Below are 21,167 nucleotides of genomic sequence, written 5' to 3'. Positions count from 1 at the left end.
TTGGTTTTGACTCCTTAAAACAGAAGGTATTTGCGAGAATTCAGCTTTAAGTGAACATCTGTGGTTACCCACAATGCACCTCTACTGAATATGCAAATTATATCTTTAGGCCCCTGAAGCCAGGCTTACATCCAGAACCGCTGGTGCATAGCAAGCCTATAGCTTTACATTTTACACAGCCACACCAACCGCACATGCCGACAGCCTGTTTCGGACTTTTAGTCCTCATCAGTACATGGCAGGGATTGATATGGCTGTATGGGATAGGGCTTGGACCAGTACAACAGAGTAGCCAAGCAGCACGGAGTGACCCAAAACCTCAAGGAAAATATAGGGGACTAAAAGAGATCGAAAAGCCCTCCTACAAAAAAAGAAATGCTTAACGTGGTTTGCATTATTGACCTGATTTAACTAATCACACGAGAAACTTTTTTTTTTTTTTTTTTTTTTTTAATGTTAACAGAAAAGCAAGTTGTGATATAAAAATATATAAAATTCTCAATATAGGTCTACTAGCTTCATTTATTTTTATATTACTAATAAACCATTGAAAAGAAAAAATTACCGTATATTTCGCCTTATAAGATGCACTTTTTCACCCCCAAATTGGGGGGGGTCTTATAAGGCAAAAAATATGGTAATTGCGTATGTCCCAGAGTGTGAAGCTTTTACAATGGGCAATCTTTGGTTGAATAATATATAGATTAATATTGTAGAAAATAAGAATTTTTTATTTTTCATTTTTATATACAGGTAGTCCCGGTTTACAAACGACCCGCCGATACGAACGGCCTCTGACCCGCCGCGATGTCACACAACCGGGGACTGCCTCTTCTGCTGCCGTTTTTTAAAGCAGAGTAGGCGCAGCGGAAGGCGGATAGGGGACATCTCACCTGTTCCACGGTGGTAGAAGGTCCCAGCGTGCTGTCCGGAAGCTGCATGGCCCGTCCTCTCTCTTCACTGTCCCCCGGCGGCTTCACATGCGTCACACAATGACGCAATCAGGAAAAGCCCCCTAATAGCGGCGCCTCCTGATGCGTCATTATGCGACGCATGAGAAGCTGCCGGGGGGACAGTGAACGAAGAGAGAGGACGGGCCGTGCAGCTTCCGTGCAGCATGCTGGTACCTTCTACCACCGTGGAACAGGTGAGATGTCCCCTATCTGCCTTCCGCTGCGCCTACTCTGCTTATAGAATGGGGGCAAAGGTGGCTGTCCCAACTTAAGGACGGATTCAGGTTAAAAATGAACCGACAGTCCCTATCTCGTTCGTTAACCGAGGACTACCTGTACAGTAAAATTCTCTTTTTAATGTACCTGAAGTGGTGGGTAGCATGGTGAGATAAACGTGTATATTTGATCAGCATGACTCAGACCTAGCTTGAGTTCCCTTATTTTTCACTGTGATAATTATTACCACTGCTATAAATCAATTTCTCTGTAGTTCAAGAGGTCATCATTATTCTGCATGGACGTTTAAAAGACATTAGGAACAGGGAATAATGCCAGTAAAACCATTTTTATATTTTCCATCCTGGATTTTTAACCCTCAAGACCGATTTGTAAGAATATTTGACTTTAGTATCTATGGTTGTAGTTTATCATTTCATCAGTTTCTTTAAATTTCACATTCGCTTTAACGCATTTGGGTTACTGTTGGGTGATGCATTTTGTTTGTATAGTTTTAGAATGAGGCAGAAAATATAATGGTGAAATTGTTTCATCAGTATTGATATGGCACAAATTAACATACTGCATTCAACAATCACTAGCCTAATTTTTCAGTACAGAAAATGTGCTGAAAAGCTACCCCCCTCGGCTTATATGCAAGTCAGTGGAGCAAATCAGATGGTGGAGCAGGTTTTGCTAGTGACTCCCTGCTGTGTCTGTGCCTCCCATCCCCTGCAACATGGTGTGCAGAGTGTGCTGCTTAGGACTCCCTGTGTCCCCTGACTTGTGGAGCAGAGTGTGCAAGCAATGTGTCAGCAGTGCAGTGATCAGGGATTCTTCCTGTGTGGCAATTGCTGTGTCTCATATGGCGCAATCTAGTGGGGCCTTAAGACACAGCTGTATCATCCTTGGGGTACATCTGGACATGGGGAGGGTGGCTGGCTTGTACTGAGGGCACATCTGGCTATTGTGGAGGAGGCTATAATGGGGAGGGGGCTTATACGCGAGTCAATCACTTTTTCCTGGGTTTTGGGGGGGGGGGGGGGGTAATTGTTACCTCGGCTCATATGCAGGCCAGCTTATATGCGAGTATATACAGTATATTTAAGCTCACATTGATAAAAGATTGATATCATCCAGTCCCATGCACGCCTCCAGGACTTCTCAAGAGCTGCTCCAACACTATGGAACTCCCTACCTCCACCCATTAGGGCAGCCCCCTCCTTCAACATCTTCAAGACAGCCCTCAAAACTCACCTTTTCACTCTGGCCTACTACCCCTCACAAGTGCTCTAAACCTACAGCTGAACTCTGGTCCCCTACCATTCGTGTCCTTACCTCTCCCTCTAGATTGTAAGCCTTTGGGCAGGGTCCTCCTCCTTTTGTGTCCTACCTGATCTTGCACCTCCATTACTGTGAACCCATGCTATGCATCTGAGTGAACCTAACTTGCCTAATCTCCATGCTCCATCCAGTGACTGACTAAGCATTACCTGGTACTCATACTGTGCTGTGTGATCTGGTTTTCTTGTATTCCTGTATTGTCATATTGCTGTATGTCACCCCTAAATATTGTCTGTAACCTAAATTAATGTTCAGCGCTGCGTAATATGTTGGCGCTTTATAAATACAATAAATAAATAAATAAAATAAATAAATTTAAAAGTAGAAGCAAATCCTGCTTGGTAAAAGAGCAATCCTCCAAAGTGGATGATTGCTTGGACCTAGGACTGTGGAATTGGTACATAAAACCTGTGACTTGCACTCCTCAGTTTATGCAACCCTCTACTTTGCCCCCTTTATAACATACTAACGGGTTTTCTGTGTTCTTTGTAAGCATAACATACAGTGCATTTCAACATTGCTAAAGCTTAACAATTTAACATGTATGTGAAGATACTGTCTCTTTTTGGAAACAAACCAAACTACTACTGGCTAGGAAGCAGAACCTTACTGGTGATCAAAGCAAACATGCATGAGGATAGTCATTTTGAGTCTAAAGTAATTTTGAGCTTGCTATTGTGGGGTCTTAATTTCATTTTTAAAAGAAAGTCCAAACTTTATTTAACCATAAACTTTATACAAAAGACAAAGAAAAAAAAGAAAACCAGTATAAAAAGTAATTGTATTAGCATTATATAAAAATAAGGAAAAACGTATGTTATACCAGCTCAGTCAGTATAGGGGAGTGGAGTGCAGAAGCATTTCTTAGTATTTAGGTGGCATGGAAAAAGTTTATGCTACAGTACAGCTCTAGGTAGGAGTGCAGACAGACAGCCCTCAAGATTTAGGTATTAGTGCCCAAAGTGGGTCCCTCCTCAAGTTCAATCTAAACACCTGTCATGCAAGGCGAAGCACAGAAGTCAGAGTATTGCTGCTGCTTCAGTTTTTGTGTCTTTTCAGCCATCCATGTTCATCCATTGATGATCGCTTGTCAATACATATTGTCCATTTTTAATGCAAGCCTGGAAATGGTTGGAAAGCTGATGGAATGGACACCAACAGAAATTCTCTGGCACTTGAAGGAATTATCAGGCAAAAAAAAAGTTTCACTTACCTGGGGCTTCTCCCAGCCCCATACAGCCATCCTGTGCCCTCGCAGTCGCTCACTGCTGCTCCAGTCCCCCGCCGCCAGCTAGTTTTGTTCTTGCCGACCTAGGGGTCGGCGGGCTGCACTGCGTACATTTTATGCATTCCCGCTGGTGCAGGAACATTAACACATACATTTTTACGCATCGGTGGTTTAATGCGGAAAAATTTACGCATTAAACCACTGACCAAAAACAAAACTAGCTGGCGGCGGGGGACTGGAGCAGCAGTGAGTGACTGCAAGGGCACAGGATGGCTGCATAGGGCTGGGAGAAGTCCCTGATAACTCCTTTAAAGGGAGTTTGAATTCAGTTACTGAATCCATACAAGGGGACCAAGCTGACGAGATGAACAAAAAATAAACAAATTGGGCAAATTTGGCGAACACTAACAGGCAGGTGTCCCAATTCTATGTATATCTTTTTATATGTTAGAAATCTCAAGTTACAAATATATTTTGTTAATTTTACACAGTGCGCTCCTCACTTCTGTTTACAACCTCTGTATATCCCAGTAAGTTAATGTACAGCTTGGATCACACCTGCTAAAAGAAGTGTGTGTACCACTTTAAAATAATAAAGCAATGCAGGGCGCTCAACAAATCTCATAGTAATAACAGCAGCATAAACTGCTTCACGTAATGTCCTTCCAAATTTAGCAGTCGATACAATAATTTCACATAAGCTTCCCTCAGTCCTGCTGACCCTTGGAATGTTTAAATTCCCTTCCCTTCCCCAGGCAGCTCCTTCACTAAAAGTACGCTCACCAGATAATATGGCTGTCCTGTCCAGGATCAGCACCACACGCCTCTGGCCTTGCCAGTTCACAGATATGCCACATGAGCTCCTCCGCACTTCATAACTCCATACATGCAACGACAAATGACAGCACAATAATGCAACACTGTGTGGCTTTTTCAAAATACCACAAAACCACCAGTGCTCTTAAGTATACTTTTAGCAGCCAGTGTTCCACCACCAAGCTAGAAACTTAGGCCTCTCACCAGATTTGCTGGCCAACCCAGCACAGATCAGCAGTCAGCGCTTGGTAATGTATAAATGGTCACCTCCTCCAAGGTGACATTTCCTAAGACTCAAGACAGACTTGACATAGTGTAACTCCGTTTTTATTAAAAGATTAAAAAAGTAGTGCACTTTAAAAATTTCCACTTCAAAATGCGCATATAAGATCATATAATCCCGGGCTCATCTAGCGTCTGCTTCGCTCCTTTGGCACTGCCCGACTAGTTTTGTAGTTTTGTCAAATGACTCATCAGGGGCTTGGCCAATAGGAGCTGCCAGACGCTATATGTTGCCTCCCACTTGTCACATGATGCGGCGCTTCCACAAGTTTACTGGCCACTCTGAAAATTTGCCTATTGAGCAGTTCTGATTGGCCGCTCTAAGAATTTGCCTATAGAGCGTTTCTTATTGGATGACCTCACCGTATACTACAGCCCCCATAATCCTCTGGGCTGGTTTGGTAACCTCAGTTCTACTGGTCAGTTCTATGTGTTAACCCTACATGCCCCATAGTTCTTTGCGGACTTATTGCGAAAACAGCACTTCTATGGCGAAAAAACGACATTGCCCATAATGCCATGTGCTTTTCTTCCGTGATCTGTACTACTCCGAGACTACATTCCCCATCAGCCTACAGTGGGCGGATCAACATTAATTATACTTTATTGTAAAAAAAAAAAATGATACTAATAAAAATTGTTTAAAAACATTGTTATGCTAAACGATCTTTTAAATAGTGCTACATCTAAAAACTCAGCATGACTAAATGACATACAGTAAATAGCGCTGCTTCTAATGATTTTCTCCTCTTTATAGGGCTATGTGGCCAGAGTGCTGCTTTATGGGTTTACATACATCTCAAACCTAAAGAATAGAGAAGGAATTAAGTTCACTTCATTACGAATAAATCTCGAGAGTCTAGAGGGAATATAATCACTCCATAATTTTTAATTATACTATCACATTTAATTTCTATTTAGCGTCCAGTAATCTTGCATTACTCCACACATACTTATTCGTCATATTATACTTTACAGTACACCTATATTCCAAATAACAGATTAATAAATATATAAATTCACGATTGTTTATTGGCGTTCTTTCATGAATTTGTAGGCTATGTTTTTAGCCCCATTGTATAAAATATAGGGCATGCATGTTTGGGGCTTTTCTGCCGTGAACCCTGCATTAGGTTTAAGAGTAGAGCTAATGGTAGTAGAGGTTAAGGGGAGCCATTTTATGGGACTGAAACTGTATCTATGTATATTTATCAATCCATTTGGAATATAGCCGTAATGTAAAGTACAATATGACGAATAAGTATGTGTGGAGTAATGCAAGATTACTGGATTATTTTGCAGAGGAAGTAAGTGGGGTCTTCCTCTATTACCCATTCTGCAATGTGTGTTGTTCTCTGCTAGACAGGCGAACTTACCTTACCTTGGTAATAGTTCCTTTATTACCCATTCATCATGTACTGTCTGAATCATGTTTGCAAGCAGAAGACCACACTTTTGTATTTTACGTGTGCCACTTTCTCAGTTAACTCACAAAAAAATGTATATACTTGGAGTCTATACATTTATGACAACTCTCGTTCATGGTACCCAAAAATTGCCTCATGATTCCCATTTTTTTTTTTGTACCCTCGTTTGTACCCTCGCTCATCCTAAATACTTTGTCCCTGTTAAATTTGCATTTTACTAATTGCTAAATCCTGCAGGTGCAGAAAAGGGAAAAATCCAACTGAATTGTGGGAGCTGAGCTACAGACAAGCAGTCTGGGGATAGTGGTCAGCTACATGCCCAACTATAATGAAATATAGCATGTGTTGTTTTTACCGGGAAGAGCCAAGTAATATCTTTTGAGGTGTTTTTATAGTAGTGGCACTTGCTATGTAAAAATTGGGAGGTGTGAAACATTACTAAGTGTATTTTCTGCCATTGTTTTTTCCCCTGTAAAATGGCTATAAAATAGATTTAGAAAAAACCATGGGCACACTGATGATGAGCATTGCCTCTTAAGTACTATTGGCATTCCACTTGCATCATTTCATTAATTTTTCTAGTTCTAGTGTGTTCTGTTGAATTTTTTTTAACATTTTTCCTTTTTGTGCTTCAACTGCAGTCCATGGAACACAAATCCCAATAGCTAAACTTGTATTAATGTCTGGCTTTTTGACTTCTAAATGTCAAGTTTAGAATCACATGGTTGTGATTACTGCATTTTTTTTTTAACACAAGAACTGTGCTTTGATTTTGTTGGCACTGTGGAAGCAGACACACTATAGATTCTGCAGCGTGTCTGTGGAGTCACATCTAAAGTGTTAAGCCCCATCTACACGATACGATTCTTTGTACGATTCAATTACGATTCTATTTACGATCCGATTGAATCCGACATGTCCGATCATGATTCGATTCAATTCGATTTGCCATTGTTTTGCAAGGGCAAATCGAATTGAATCGAATCGAATCCCGATCGGACATGTCGGATTTAATCGGATCGTAAATAGAATCGTACAAAGAATCGTATCGTGTAGATGGGGCTTAAGGAATGCTAAATGAAATCATAGAATCGTCAAAGAAGTGTTACCTTAGCAATGTTTTTATTGTAAACTGTATTGCTGGAAGGTTTCTCAATAGTAGTCAAGTCATTTCTTTGCAAGCATTATGTGGAAGCATTAGCTCTTGTAGTTACACTAGTTGCACATGATAGCTGTAGTAACATTAATACAGTAGTGTTCTGCAGTGGCCATAAACAAGCCAGCCCTATCCTTGGTGTGACATTTGAATATGCATCGGGCTATTCAGGAACAACTTAGGAAAACCTCTGACTACCACCAGCATTCTCATTGGCAGAACAGATCTTTCACTGTTTTTCACTGGAAAAAAAGGAAGGAGGCACTTAGCAGGGCTGCCTTTCATTCATGTTGGTGCCTGAAGATTGATTACAGTGTGTTAAACAAATGGGTCCACTTCTGTCTCATCATTCACTGGGACACGTGCCTATCTAGTGGCAGCTTCACTCTGACCTTAGAGGGTCTTTTCATCATACAGTCACAGAAGGAAGGGGGAATTGTGTATCTAACTGAAATCCAGCATCTTACTGTTGCATGTAGGCAAAAATAGAAGTTATAGCAGGCACTACGGTTCACATGTTGCAAAAAACAAGGATTCTTTGAAGAAGACAGCATTCTACAGCCTGCTCTAGATAAGCATTTAACAAGATGTGCAGATCAAATTTGAATAGAGGACAATCCGGCACTGCCTTATCTGGATAATACAGCTTTATGCAAAGACAACAGTTTCGCTCTGTGCACGTTTTTAGAAGACTTGCACAGTGCAAAACGGTTGTCGGGCTGGCTGTTGCTTCCACTCTGCCTCACCGTTAACACATTGGTTTTGCTCCATATTTGCTGTAAGAAAAGCCGTTTTGAGTAAAGCTGTGTTATCCAGATAAGACAGTCACAGATTGTCCTCTATTCAAAATGTGTTAAATGTAATTTTTTAAATTAGATTCTGCAATTGTGTGAAAACTACTGCTGACAGGTTCTATGTTCTGACAGATGCAACTTTTGTAGTCTCCTGTGATGAAAACTATTTTCTTTCCTCTTTTTAGATTAACCTGGATAAACCCTGGTTTTGTAAGGACACGCCCCTTTAGCAGAGGGACGCCCAAGTAGGTGGAATAAAAAAGCAGAATGCGAAGCTTAGGAGGTGATCGGGCTCTCCCACTAAGCTGATCCTAAGGACTTTTGCAAACGGGCACAAGACCTGTTTAAAACACTTGATTGCAAAATGCATCTCAATTTTTAAATTGTTCTGATAGGGGCAGAGTGGTAAATAATACAGAGTTGGTTGGCACCAACAACACCAAATACCAAAGTATCTACCAAAAAACACAGCGGTTACAAGAAACAGAAGAGTGCAACATGTTTTTATTGCTGCTCTGTGTCCCGTCTACTGGCCACAGGTGCCATTTAGGTACAATTCAAATGCAGCCAAATGGCAGCATTTGTAACACCATGACCAAGCGCTGACAGCCGGTGGTGGTACTCCATGGCACAAATTGTATCTCATCACTGCCGGTGGTCAGATGTAACCCCATGGAATGCAACTACTCACCGCCAGTACCAAGTGCTAACAAATGCCCAGCTGGTGCACGAGAGAAGCTGACAAGTGATTAAGTCACTGCCTTCAGCTGCCAATCTGAAAGAGGCCTAAGAGAGGTGTAAAGAAGACTGGGGCAAAAGTAGCATTCTGCCCATAACCATCATTCAGAATGTGTTTAACATTTAATCTTCTCCAAGGCCCTTTTAAAATCTTCTTCTCCACTTCCATGCTTCGTGCAACACAGGTGGCCTTTGAAATGCACGGCAGTGTCACTACCTGATTCTCTGCATTGCGGTTGCTATCCCATTCATTTTATAAGGGAATTGCACTGCGTTTGCACAGAAATGCATGTAACCGTGTAGTCGTTCCATGGTGAATCGCAATGCATGGATGGATATATCAGACTGTGCAGTCTGGACTTCTGTTATCCTTCCGGATCACAAATATGATCATGCTTTTAGCATCACACAAGTGGGAAAAAGGCGCCAGTAACACCAGAAGAAACGTTTCCTTTGATCATTGCAATGAGCAGTGTGACTCGAGCTGAGACACATGAGCAGAGACCACCCTTACTGCTCTGACATGGCTCTGGGTGCCATGGCCTTTGAGTGGATCAGAGATAAACTTTTACTCATTGCACAATTGTGCCGGTTGGGAGATTAGACCTGTCCCCACTCAGGAATAAGATGTCACTCTCTGTAGAAGTGAAGAAAAAGGGGTAACACCCCTCCACCAAGGGTGGACTTTGATATCGTATTAAGAAAAGAGACGCCAAAAGAATAAAATTAACTAAAATGGTTAAAAATTGCTGAGGTGGTAGTGGTAGACTTGCCTCCTAGAAGTACACACAATCACTGTGCAAGTTCAGTGTCATAGAAAATGTATTGATGTACTCCAAAATAAGTGCAACGTGTTTCACAGGTATAATCCTGCTTCATCAGGAAATTAAACATGGAGTAAACAATTGTAAAGCCAGCGACAAATAGCCTTATCAAACTTACATTAAGATATAGAGCAAAGTAAAAATAATCTAATAATGACATATTCTAAGAATGACGTAGATACCAGCCATATCGGGCGAGGTATACAATAGAGCTGTAAAAAGTGCAGCTTAACGGACCCCTGACATTGGAATATAACACACTGCGATACACACTAAAACGATATAATATTGAAAACAGTGGTAGCAATAATACTAATAACTGTAATAATATCAATTACCATAGGAGGGATAAGCATAATGGTAATGTGCAGGTGATAGCAGTAATAATATAGTTGTGGGTCAAGTGGAGTTGGATAAATTAGCTTGCCTCATCATCTTCCTCCTATAATGTAGGCATAAATGTGCCAGCCCTGCATTCCTCCATCGTGCCCCACCCAGCTACTTTTTAATGCCACCTGGCTGGAAAAAGTTTCTGATGAGAACACTGCAGTGCAGTAACAGGAAGGGGTCAAAGCCCTGGTTCAGGCTGGCTCTCATTTCTATAATGCAAATTGTTTTTTTTTTTAATTCTCTTTTCCTAAATAAAAATTAAACGTATTTTTTTTTTTGGGGGGGGGGGGGTGTCAGATTCAGACCTCTATATGTTCTGTGGGGACTGCAATTACACAGGTCCAAATTCTGGGCCTGGACTAGTCATATAGCCTGATCGGCATTGTTTTGTGATTTATTTATTTTTTAAGTACCGTATATACTCGCATACAAGCCGAATTTTTGACCCCCAAAAAGGGGGCCAAAAGTTGGGGGTTCGGCTTGTATGCGAGTCATGGTGGTCCGCGGGTCCCCCCCTCCGCTGGTCCGCGGGTCCCCCGCTCCCCCCATGGCCGCCGCCGCCGCTATTACCTGGCTGCATCTTCTATTTCAATCTCCGTTCTTGTAAACATTCAGAGCAGCGTGCCCGGCGCTGCTACTGTGACGAGGCAGGAAAGAGCGTCCTGTTACTATGGGAACCGCTCTTTCCTGGCTCGCCGCTCGTCACAGTAGCAGCGCCGGGCGCGCTGCTCTGAATGTTTACAAGAACGGAGATTGAAATAGAAGATGCAGCCAGGTAATAGCGGCGGCGGCGGCCATGGGGAGCGGGGACTGTACTGGCTAAACTGGGGCACGTAACTAGCTTTACTGAGCGCTATACTAGCTAAACTGGGGCGCTATACTAGCTATACTGAGCGCTATACTGAGCACTATACTAGCTAAACTGGGGCACTATACTAGCTAAACTGGGGCACTATACTAGCTATACTGAGCACTATACTAGCTAAACTGGGGCACTATACTAGCTATACTGAGCACTATACTAGCTAAACTGGGGCACTATACTAGCTATACTGAGCACTATACTAGCTATACTGGGCACTATACTAGCTATACTGAGCACTATACTAGCTATACTGAGCACTATACTAGCTATACTGGGGCACTTTACTAGCTATACTGAGCACTATACTAGCTAAACTGGGGCACTATACTAGCTATACTGAGCACTATACTAGCTATACTGAGCACTATACTAGCTATACTGAGCACTATACTAGCTATACTGAGCACTATACTGAGCACTATACTAGCTAAACTGGGGCACTTTACTAGCTATACTGAGCACTATACTAGCTGTACTGGGCAGTATACTAGCTAAACTGGGGCACTTTACTAGCTATACTGAGCACTATACTAGCTATACTGAGCACTATACTAGCTATACTGGGCACTATACTAGCTATACTGGGGCACTACCTACCCATACTGGACACTTTACTAGCTATACTAAGACACACTCGGGGAATAAGGCGGCCAGCATTTCCTACCCCCGGCTTATATGGGGGTCAATCATTTTCCCCTGGTTTTTCAGGGAAAAGTTGGGGGGTCGGCTTATATGCGGGTCGGCTTATATGCGAGTATATGCGGTATGTAGAGTTGAGAACCAATTCACAATCAGGACTATAGGGCTATGTCAGCACTGGCAGCTTTCATACTTAAAGGTGAGACACATGGAGGTTGACATATTTATTTATTTTCCTATGAAACGCTGCTCGTTGCCTGTCTGTTCTGCCTTAAATACTTCAAGTCATAGACCCTAAACAAGCATGCAGATCAGATGTTTGACAAAAATCCACCAAAATTAGCTGCATGTCATTTCAAGTTTGTGATTAACCACTTCCCAACTGAGGGGTTTAAAGCCCCATCTACACGATACGATTCTTTGTACGATTTGATTACGATTCTATTTACGATCCGATTAAATCCAGCATGTCCGATCGGGATTTGATTCGATTCAATTCGATATGCCATTGTTTTGCAAATCGAATTGAATTGAATCGAATCCCGATCGAACATGTCGGATTTAATCGGATCGTAAATAGAATCGTAATCAAATCGTACAAAGAATTGTATCGTGTAGATTGGGCTTTACCCCTAGACCACCAGAGCAATTTTTACCTTTCAGCGCTCCTTCCATTCATTCGTCTATAACTTTATCATTACTTATCACAATGAAATGAACTATATCTTGTTTTTTTCGCCACCAATTAGGCTTTCTTTAGGTGGGACATTATGCCAAGAATTATTTTATTCTAAATGTGTTTTAATGGGAAAATAGGAAAAAATGTGGGGAAAAATGTATTATTTTTCAGTTTTCGGCCTTTATAGTTTTTAATTAATGCATGCTACTGTAATTAAAAACCATGAAATGTATTTGCCCATTTGTCCCGGTTATAAAATCGTTCAAATTATGTCCTTATCACAATGTTTGGCGCCAATATTTTAATTGGAAATAAAGGTGCATTTTTTTTTTAGTTTTGCGTCCATCCCTAATTACAAGCCCATAGTTTATAAAGTAACAGTGTTCTACCCTCTTGACATAAATATTTAAAAAGTTCAGTCCCTAAGGTAGCTATTTATGTATTTTTTCTAATTGTAATTTTTTTTTTAATTACAAAAATAAATAAATTGGGGAGTGGGAGGTAAGGAGTTAATTTTTTGTGTAAAACTAATTTATTTGTATGTGAAAAATGCTTTAGGGTGTAGTTTTACTATTTGGCCACAAGATGGCAACAGTAACTTTTTGTTTAATGCGACCTGCAAGCGTCTTTGCGGACGCTTGCAGGAAGTACTAGGAGGCTGAGAACGTTTTCTTTTTCACAATGATCGCGCTGCTTTTTGGAGAAGCAGCGGATCATTGCGGGGCTTAGATCAACAAATGGGAATGGATTTTCCCGTTCATTGATCTCCGGGCGAGCGGCCGGCGGCGTGTTTACGAGCGGGAGTGCGCGCTAGAGCGATCGGGAGCGCGGAAAGTACGGATTTCTCCGTCCCTGGTGGTGAAAGGATGGAAAATGGGACAGAGAAATCCGTACGCGTGGGGGTAAAGTGGTTAAAACACTCAACTCCAGTTGCCAGGCGAGGCAACTGGCATTTTTTGAAGGGATATAAATATGGCAGCCTTCATACGGTGGCATAGTGCTTGGTACTTTTGCCTTGCAGCACTGGGTCCCTTGCTCTAATCCCAGCCAGAGCACTGTCTGCACGGAGTTTGTATATTCTCCCTCTCTCTGCGTGGGTTTCCTCTGAGCACTCACATCCCAAAAACATACAGATTATTATTTATTATTTTTTTATTTATATAGCACTAACGTCTTCTGTAGCGCTGTACATAGTACAAACAAATAATGCGTAACAAATATACATAATACAAGACACTTTACAGTCAAGACATTAAATAGTAGAAATACAAATCCATACATAGTTGATGTGTAGTTGGTACATGTGCATATGTTAAAATTAAAGCAGTATGAGAAACACTAGGAGGAGGTCCCTGCCCTTGCGAGCTTACAATCTAGAGGTACAGATAAATTAATTGGCTTTCCCTAAATTCCTAAATTGGCCCTAGACTACGATACATACACTACACGATACGTAGACCTATGACTATGGTAGGGATTAGATTGTGAGGGTCAGTTAAGTGACAAGACAATAAACACTTTTTGTTTGTTGATGCATTGTATTTCTCTTCAGAAGTTGCACACTTCTCTGTTGTCGAGGTGACCTTTTTCGGGCAGGATCAGGGCGTTTCATGTCAAAGGCGTCTTTCCCTTTAACATTCAGACTTGTCTTTACTATTGCAGTTTGTTTTACTTTCTTTAATGTGTTAATCCTGGTTTCCCAAGATAATAGTAGCTTTGTAGGCTGAAGAAAAAGTCATGTTGCTTCTCGCCCCATGAAACTCTTAACTTGCCCTAATTTGCTCCATAACAGCTTAGAAGAGACAGAAGTAGTTTCATTATCCTTGGAAGAATGTGTTGTGTGTTTAGGAATGTCTGCTGTATCATGTCTGTTATGGTTCAAACCTATTGACTTGCTATAGAATTGAAGCTGAATGCCCTTTTTGTCAGCAACGTAATGCAGCCCTGAGCTGGCCGCTAATGGGGTAGCAGAAAGTCCTTCAAGTCTTTTGAAGAACTAGTGGTTGGAGACTGAACTCCTGCACCTTACTAAAAAGAAATAATACAGAGGAGGGTCTGTGTCACCTAAATGGGTTAAGATGATTGATCCATAAATAGGATAGTAAATTTCTTCTTATGTCCTCCTGGACCAAGAAAAGGGCAGTTAAAAGATGTTAGGCACTAAATACAATGCATTTCATGGGTCCAGTGCATACTCCCCTCCCAATTTTGAACAGATTGTGTACAGATTGTGTAGGTAAGGCCTCACTACACGTGGTGGTAAAATTGGTCAGTCATTGGGCAATCAAAATTGGAGGTGTGCCAGGCTTTAGGGCCCTTTTCCACTATGAAATGCGATTGCGATTCCAATCGCGATTCCGATCACGATCGCAGTCTCATTTCAATTTCCACCATGCGATTGCGATTGAGCTACTATACTCATTATAGTACAGCTTAATTGCATACAAAACGCGGCAGGACGACGATTGCGCTTTGACCAAAATCGCATCGCAATCGGATCGCACTAATGGAAATTGCTGCTGCAGTTTCCATTAGTTTAATGTACCTTGCGATTTGCGATCAGAATCAAATCGCAGGCTAGTGGAAAAAGGCCCTGAGTCTGATGTGAGTAGTCTAACATATGTTTGATACAGACAACTTTCCTGCTGCCACAGTTGATTGTAAGGCATTCTTCCTTTAAACTTTTTCCCTATCAGCTGTTGAGGAAGATGTGAACTTATAGCGATCTTTATGGCTTTCTAAAATGCAGTGGCTTGAGAAAATACAATGTTCATGCTTTTGGCAGCTTTTCTTGACAGTGGGGTTTTATGAGGTACACATGCCAATAATATAGACTTAAAGTGGATCTGAGATTAACTTTTACACATTGCATAATTGTGTTCCTTTCCTATTGTTTATAGGGCATTCCTCAAGCCAAATACTTTTTTGTTTTTGTTTTATACTCTTAGGCTAGGTTTCCATTTGTGCGGCGGCATGCGTCTTGCGAGACGCGATGCCGGCACAGCTGTTGCCTCTCGCAGCCGAATCCCTCTAGCCGCGCTATGCACGGCTATGGGATTCGGACAGCTACGGACGAAATTATGCTGCAGGGCCTCAGATTTTTCCTCGGCCACGAATTCGGATGGCTCTCATAGACTTCTATAGGCTGCTGAAATCCATCCGAATTCGTGGGCGGGGAATCGGCCTGTATTCGCAGCAGTGGAAACCCGGCCTAATTCCCTATAAACTAAACAAGCGACACCCACAGGTTTTCAGAGAGCCAACGCACTTTCAGACAGTAGCAAGGGCTCATGGGAGCTCAGTCTGGGCAGGAGGAGGAGGTATTACTAGCCAGAGATTTCAGAGGCAGAGCGGAGGAGGGGGGATTAGGTTTTTTTTTTGCACAAGATACAGATAAGCTTGCCTCTGTGTAATGTTTACAAACGAAATGGCTGCTGTCATTGTATCACAGGAAGAAATAATTATATTCTATTAAAGCTGTTTGCAATTAGATTTGCTGTGTAAACTATCTACACTTTAGATAAGATATATATATATAGACAAGTTAATTGTTATACTTCGTTTTTCATCTCGGATCTGCTTTAACTACATAGGATTTTGGATATTGCAGTTGGTGTTCTGTTGGACAGGCTGCGTATTTTCAAAAGCGAAGTGTTCCAAACTAGGGAGTTGGGCATGACCATTTTGTTGTTGAATTTGTGGCACCAAAGCAGATAACGCTGACGCTGCACCTAACACTTTACCGAAACCAAAACTTAACACTAAACTTAATGTCTGACACTTAGAAATGGCAAGAGAACAACATTTTTAAAAAGGAAAAATCCAATCTTGCCAATTTTGATTTGTTTCCCTTAATCTTTAGGCAGACGTGGTAGTGGCACACAGAAACTTGCTTCGGGGAATATTTCATAGTTCTGGTTTTCTGATAAAAAAAAATATCTTTTTAAAAGTAAATCTAGCCTTGTGGCGAGCTGAACACCATGCTTTAAAGGTGCGCTATGGTGAAAAGCTGTAACATTTTAAAATCATATTTTGTACATTGTCCCAGTTTTTTTTTACTACCTACAGTATGTAGCTTTTACTTACAGTAGGTATTGTACAGTAAGGTCCATAAATATTTGGACAGAGGCAACGTCTTTTCTCATTTTGGCTCTGTACATTAATTATGGACCTAACTGTAGTCTACCAAGTCTGAACCTGTTACCAAAAGGTTTGTGGGTAGTTTATCTCCTCATAGGGGTTTCTCAGGATTACTTTTATTTATAGAAGTACATTTTGAATGTCAGCAAAGTCTAGCTGCCAGAATAGTGGCACGTGAGTAGCAGACTGGCTTGCATCTTTGTATAGATCCTTGCGAGGGAGTGGTTTTGAAACAAAGCAAGCTAAGATTCCTTGAGGAAACGGACTAATACAAAAGCGGTCAGTGAGTGGTTCAGAGCTGTGAAATAATCAAGTAGGATCGCACCCATAGCATTACATTAGCAAGAGCTTTTCAAATCACAAGTTCCAGGCCTAAGTGACAGCCACACAGGAAGTAAAATGTACTCTTGTACAAGTTTTGTTTCTTGTTTTTTCCATGGGGTGCCCATTTAAACTGACCCTAACTATAAGTATCCTTCATATTAAAGTAGAAACATAACTCTTTTTCTTGTTTGGATTGCACAAGTAGTAGTGTTGAGTAAATCTCCATACACATAAATAATGGGGGGGGGGGGGGGGGGGGAGTTGGAATCAAATCTGCTAACTTGAAATCTGTCTGCAGAGCAGCTACGTTAATCTACAAGTTGGTAATAGGTCATCAACTAGCTCCTTTTGGTTTTGACAGCCACCTCATTACTCTGAGTGGAAGAATGTGTATTCAGTGAGTATTCTGCTCATCACATGCATGCAGGGGCTATAACACCATTGAGTTTTCCGCCTACATTGCATTCTTTTTTACTCATTATCTACCAAGCTGCAGAAAGTGCAACAGATAATAATTGTTGGCAATAAAGATTACAAGATCACAAAACGTTGTGGGGCGCTTTGAGGCCCTGTTCAGTGGTCGGTTGCATTGCAGAGTAATTCAGCATGTCATCTCACTGCTCATAGAATTCTATGGGCCTGTTCACAGTGACTGACAGTTATTCTAACTCACTGCATGCAGGCTTTGCATTAATTTCTATGGCCAGTCTCCATTGCAGTTCAGTCATTATACCGTGTGAGTTATCCAACTGACCACCTGTGAACTGACCTCTTAATCGCACTAGATTTTCATCTGTGATCTTTTATTATCGTTTTGGGTCATGTAAATCTAGTGCCCACATATGGCCTAAAACTATCCGAAAAAATTATATATATTCCATGCAAAAAATAATTTTATTGCAGTACAAAACTGATGGGTACCTTCCCAGACAAGTGCAATAAATATGTTGGTATCACGGCTGTGGAGTCGGTACAAAAATCCTCCGACTCCTCAGTTTAGGATTCCTCTGACTCCTCGACTCTGACTCCTCTGATTTGCATATTACAATCTTGTTGATTGAAAGTATGTAACATGAAATTCATCTCTTAACTGCCAACGCTTAGGAATTTTAAAGAGAACCCGAGGTGGGTTTGAAGAATATTATCTGCATACAGAGGCTGGATCTGCTTATACAGCCCAGCCTCTGTTGCTATCCCAAACCCCCCTAAGGTCCCCCTGCACTCTGCAATCCCTCATAAATCACAGCCACGCTGCTGACAAACAGCTTGTCAGAGGTGGCTGTGTTTATCTCTATAGTGTCAGTCTGCTGCTCTCTCCTCCTCCTGCAGAACTCCAGTCCCCTGCATCCCTTCCCTCCCTGCTGATTGGAGGGAAGGGACGGGGGCAGGGACCGGAGCTATGCAGGAGGCGGGGGAGCAGCTGAGACTGACACTACAGATGTAAACACAGCCTCACAGCATGGCTGTGATTTATGAGGGATTGCAGGGTGCAGGGGGACCTTAGTGGGGTTTGGGATAGCAACAGAGGCTGGGCTGTATAGGCAGATCCAGCCTCTGTATGCAGATAACATTCTTTAAACACACCTCGGGTTCTCTTTAAAAGACAACTGAAGTGAGGATATGTAAACTGCCATATTTATTCCCTTTAGTCATAGACTAAACCTAGTCCTTGGTAAGAGTACTTGTAGAAGGTACAGACAGGAACAAAGAAAATCTATCAGGCCCTAGGTAATGTAACTGTCTGGGTACATGTAAGAGTGATGTGCAGGTACTCTGCAGGGGAATTAGGAGATTCTTCCTCTATTACACATTCTGCATGCACAATCTGAACCAGGTTTATGGGTGATAGACAACACCTCTGTGTTCAATGTGCACAACATTCTCAGTGGATTCCCTGCAGCTCTCTGGAGAATGCATATGTAGAGTATAGTACTACTGTGTAACAAAGTAAACCTGAGACAGATGAAATTAAAGTTTTATACATACCTGGGGCTTCCTCCAGCCCCCTTCAGGCTAATCAGTCTCTCGCTGTCCTCCTCTGCCACCTGGATTTTCTGCTATGGGTCCAAGTACTTGAGCCAGTCTGGCATAGTGCGCATGCACACACTCCGCCGCCGGGAGCATACTACACCTGTGCAGCACTATTGCGCAGGTACAGATCGCTCCTGGCTGTGGAAGTGGCACGTGGCCGGACTGCGCTCAATGGCTGAATTAGCAGGACTCCTAGCAGAAGATCCAGATGGCGGAGGAGGACAGCAAGGGACTGATTGGCCTGAAGGGGGCTGGAGGAAGCCCCAGGTATGTATAAAGCTTTTTTCTTTTCATCCGTCTCAGGTACTCTTTAATTCGTAGTCACCACACCAAATTTTAACAACATATCAAATTATTTGACTTCATGAGCAAAGAGAGTGCATACATTTGCATAAACGCAGAATTATTTCCATCTCATTGACCATCTCTATTAGTGACGCAGCTACACATCAGGCTTTATTCTTACAGCATAGGTGTTATTTAGTATATATAAAAGATTCCTGTGTACACATCATATATACAGTCACAATCAGATATGTATATCTGACTTTAAAAATACGGTGACTGCTTTATTGAAGCAGCACAAGTAAATATTTTTTGATTGGTTTATTTCATTTTTGTGGACTAAGCACACCTATTACTGTATATACTAAATTATTTATGATGACTATTATCTGAGAAATAGAACCTTTTATAATATTTTCTATTTTAATTATAGTTTAAATTCATTAGGAGTCGAAGTCGGTGCATTTTTTTCCCGACTCCAACTCCAGGTACCCAAAATTGCTCCGACTCCTCGACTCCGACTCCAGGCACCCAAAATTGCTCCGACTCCTCGACTCTGACTCCACCGCCCTGGCTGGTATCCAGTTCTACATTGATATTTTTTTAATGAAGTCTGTAAAATTGCTTTACTTAAAATGCCTTTTGGTTAAGTGCTGGGTTATATTTTGTCATTATGTGACTGCCTTACAAATTTGTGTTTTTAGAATGTTGTTATTAAAATAATAGCACAGTGAGCTTTGCTAAGTACTGTATTCTAGCATCTACAGTACCTCTGTGCTTTTTTTTAACCTGTTTACCAAATCAAGGGTTTTAGCCATTGTTCACATTATAACTCGCCAGTGCTATATTGCAAGCGCTGAGCATTTTATACTGTGATTTTTTTATTTTTTTTTAAGAACTTTTCCCTGCGATTTGCACTTAGATAAGCACTTTTATAAGTGCTTTTGCTCAGCGATGCTTTTTTGTTCACTTCCTGACATTAGTCAGGAAGTGAACTCTTTAACCCGAAAATGAATAAATACAATGTATTTATTCATAAAAGCGCTCAGGAAATCACTATACAAAGCTCTTTTTCAAGCGCTTTGTGATTTTCCTATACCTTACATTGAGCCAAAGCACTCAAAAAATGGTACATGTAGCGCGTTTGCAATTTCAAGAAAATCAAAATGCTTACATGTGAACACTGTCATAGGAAATCATTACACAAATGCTTTTAGAGCGATTTGCAAAATCGGCAGCAAAAAAAAATAAATGATAGTGTGAACAAGCCCTTAATCCTGCCCTTAATTACCCCATATGAGAAACTGCCTGCAGTAGTAACTTGGCACAACATGTGTAAGAGGGAACTATCATTACCTTTTTTTATTTTACTGTCTTTTAAAACTTATGATATATTTGTGAACCCATCCCAAGCCATTATTGAGGCAAAACTGTAATTCTGAAGTGAATGCAGCATTGTTGTATCTTGTTTCTGCTAGCTGTAAAACTGTATACAGACGCTGTAACTCAAAACTATCATTAATGGTGGTTTTAAATGACCATTTAGGAATAATTGCTGTATAGACACGATGCTCCACTATTTATAGGGCAAGAAGTGAGAGGAAGGTGCTCTGCTTTTGGGATTGTAAGAGATGGACAAAAATGTCTTATGTGAGTGATCTAGGGATTCCAACAGTGCTGTGGAGCACCTGTGCTCCTTTGTTACCTATATAAGGATATGGAAGATTGAAAAGAACTGTGCTATGTACAGTTAATTTTGTTAATTGTATCATCTCTGTAACACATTCATTCCTCTTCATAGAATTCCAGACAGTTTTCCATGCAAGGGGAATAATCTCATCTTGAAGCCTAAGCATAGAAATAGTGACAGGTAAGCAAGCAACAACACTAATTCAATTGACCTTAGTAGTTAGTTGTAGTATAGTATAAAATCAGAACATCGAAACTACATACTGTGGCGATCATATTGTATAGAGTGGATCGAGCCATATACAGCATATAAGTGCCACAAAAATATTTATTACCAGGATGAATTT

The 21,167-nt window shown here is 41.3% G+C and overlaps 1 protein-coding gene across 3 annotated transcripts in view; it reads left to right on the top strand.

Annotated features, from left to right (window-relative positions):
* AHR (aryl hydrocarbon receptor) overlaps window positions 1-21,167 on the top strand; it is a 215,662-nt gene that overhangs the window by 9,535 nt on the left and 184,960 nt on the right. For 2 of the 3 annotated variants that reach the window (XM_068235999.1, XM_068235998.1), the window contains exon 2: window positions 20,933-21,001. The exons of the other annotated variant lie outside the window; for it this stretch is intronic. In XM_068235999.1, coding sequence (XP_068092100.1) covers window positions 20,933-21,001 — 69 coding nt within the window. The remainder of the gene's footprint in view (window positions 1-20,932; window positions 21,002-21,167) is intronic. 3 annotated transcript variants of the gene reach the window in all.

The sequence above is a fragment of the Hyperolius riggenbachi genome, chromosome 5 (genome assembly GCF_040937935.1).
Source record: "Hyperolius riggenbachi isolate aHypRig1 chromosome 5, aHypRig1.pri, whole genome shotgun sequence".
Taxonomy (NCBI): domain Eukaryota; kingdom Metazoa; phylum Chordata; class Amphibia; order Anura; family Hyperoliidae; genus Hyperolius; species Hyperolius riggenbachi.
The sequence above is the reverse complement of the archived record's forward strand: the minus strand, read 5'-3'. Positions and strand labels throughout refer to the sequence as shown.